Source organism: Chanos chanos, chromosome 3 (assembly GCF_902362185.1).
Source record: "Chanos chanos chromosome 3, fChaCha1.1, whole genome shotgun sequence".
NCBI lineage: Eukaryota > Metazoa > Chordata > Actinopteri > Gonorynchiformes > Chanidae > Chanos > Chanos chanos.
Window position 1 is genome coordinate 295,001 of NC_044497.1, and position 2,500 is coordinate 297,500.

Here is a 2,500-nt window from a genome sequence, read left to right on the forward strand (position 1 = left end):
AGGGCGGGGCGAACGATTTGGAGGGCGGGGCTCAGAACAAAACGAAACCAGATAAACTGTGTTTTCTCTCCTCACTCTCTGTCGCCACACTGTTTAACTGGGTTAGGGTTAGGGTTAGGGTTAGGCTAACCCTAACCCACTCCCAATCATCCATAAAGTTTATCTTATTGTATATTTTTATCTCCTGTGCCCCTGGTATGACAAAATCAAATTTCATGACTTTTCTAAACCTTTCAATGAATTTACTGAATTCCATGACTTCTCCAGGCTTGGAAAATGGGATTTTAAAATTACATGGCTTTTCCAGGATTTCCGTGACTGTGGGAACCCAGAAAGTCCAAGCCCATCTTTGTTATAAAGGTGACAGCGACTCAAAGAACAATATGACTCACTCGTTTTGTAGAATTACCGATGTCTTCCTCAATGACCAAATCAGGGACCTCGTCTGTGTTGTAGTGTCCAAATGCCGGCGCACTGAGAAAACACAAACAGATGAGTGACATAGTGTGTGTGTGTGTGTGTGTGTGTGTTGTGGAAGAATGTTTTTGTTTGTTGGGAGAGAGAGAGAGTGTGTGTGTGTGTGTGCATGTCTGTGTGTGTGTGTGTGTGTGTGTTTGTTATGAAGGAGTGTATGTGTGTGAGCACATGTGAATGTGTGCGTGTTTGGTGTGTGTGTGTGTGCGCGCGTGTGTGTGTACGCATGTAAGTGTGTGTATGTTTGTTGTGAGTGTGTGTGTGTTTGTTGTGAGAGAGTGTGTGCGTGTATGCATGCATGCCTCTTTGTGTATGTGTGTGTGTGTGTGTTTGTTGTGAGAGAGTGTGTATATTTGATGTATGTGTGTGTGTGTGTGTGTGTGTGTATATGTATGTATGTTTGTTGTGAGAGTGTGTGTGTGTGTGTGTGTGTGTGTGTGTGTGTGTGTGTGTGTGTGTCGTGAGAGAGTGTGTGTGTGTATGTGTATGTATGTTTGTTGTGAGAGTATGTGTGTTTGTGTCTGTCGTGAGAGAGTGTGTGCGTGTATGCATGCATGCGTCTTTGTGTGTGTGTGTGTGTGTTTGTCATGAGAGAGTGTGTGTGTATGTGTATGTATGTTTGTTGTGAGAGTATGTGTGTGTGTGTTTGTCGTGAGAGAGTGTGTGCGTGTATGCATGCATGCGTCTTTGTGTGTGTGTGTGTGTGTACCTCAATAAGTTGCTGATATTCATTGACCAGCTTGCAGTGAGGAGGTTTTCGTGCAGTAGGGTGATAGTGGAGTCTGTCAGTAACAGCAGGGGCGAGACACTGCCCCGCCCACTCCTCCTGACCTCCACAACTCGCCTCAGAGACACAGACCTGAACACAGAGCACAGGGCACAGTGAAAGACATGACACAAGGGTAATCTGGCCCATATGACTGTGTGTGTGTGTGTGTGTGTGTGTGTGTTTGTTGTTAATCTTACTCGAAGATGAGAATATGTCCAGGGCGGCTGCTAGCTCTCTCCTCCCAGTTCTTGTCTTTCTTTAGTTTGACCTCCAAACCAGACTTAGCCTGACCAGCTAACCACCACAAACCTACTGCATACAACCCTGAGTCTACAGACAGCGCGAGGAGGGAGAGCAACAGACAGAAATGGTCAGTGAGCACTGAGCAATATTGAGAGTGCAGTCAGTCATTAGTGTTCAGTATTCAATATTCAATATTCAGTCAGCAATATTTAGTAGTCAGTACTCAGTAGTCAGCAGTATTCAGTAGTCAGTCAGTGGTAGTGACTGAGCAGTGGGCATGTGGGCATGTGGGCACTGTATCAGACCTTTATGCAGCAGCAGGTACTGCCCTCCACTGGCTGTGATGTAGGGCAGATGAGCAAGTGAGGTTCCAGAATCCACAACCACCTCTGAGCCAATCACGTCACCTGTTCTCCCAGACACAAATGCCAGAACCGTCTAACAGAAAAACCAAGAGAGGAAAACACTGCAGCAACGCGGACACATGGACGTCACTACTACAGGTTTGATCTTTTCCAAAACCCACAATCCTCATCACTAAGCCACACACACACAAACAGATGGACAGACAGACACACACACACACACACGCATACACACATGCGCGCGCGTGCACACACACAAACAGATGGACAGACAGACAGACGGACACGCACACACACACAAAGACAGACACACATATACACCCACACATGTACGCTCACCAACCAATATCCACATGTGTACAGACTCTGTACCTGTGAAGGACTATGTGTAACCAGAGCGAAGTCTGTTGCCCCATCTCCATCCAGGTCCGGCAGGTGGACCAACGGAAGGTCACCGCCCCTAACAGGAGTGCGGAGCTGCTGCCATAGGATCACACCTGAATACACACAATCACAATCACACCTGAAAACACACACACGTGATCACACCTGAAAACACACAAACACAATCACACCTGAAAACACACACACAATCACACCTGAAAACACACAATCACAATCACACCTGAAAACACACACACGTGATCAC

General features: G+C 46.6%; 1 protein-coding gene across 3 annotated transcripts in view; it reads right to left on the reverse strand.

The window, feature by feature from the left end:
* The window catches only part of fam234a (family with sequence similarity 234 member A), a 14,596-nt gene that overhangs the window by 6,454 nt on the left and 5,642 nt on the right, over window positions 1–2,500 (reverse strand). For all 3 annotated transcript variants that reach the window (XM_030768630.1, XM_030768631.1, XM_030768629.1), the window contains exons 5-9: window positions 2,224–2,348; window positions 1,792–1,924; window positions 1,441–1,573; window positions 1,184–1,333; window positions 393–474 (exon numbers count right to left, since the gene is read on the reverse strand). In XM_030768630.1, the coding sequence (XP_030624490.1) occupies window positions 393–474; window positions 1,184–1,333; window positions 1,441–1,573; window positions 1,792–1,924; window positions 2,224–2,348 (623 nt within the window). The remainder of the gene's footprint in view (window positions 1–392; window positions 475–1,183; window positions 1,334–1,440; window positions 1,574–1,791; window positions 1,925–2,223; window positions 2,349–2,500) is intronic.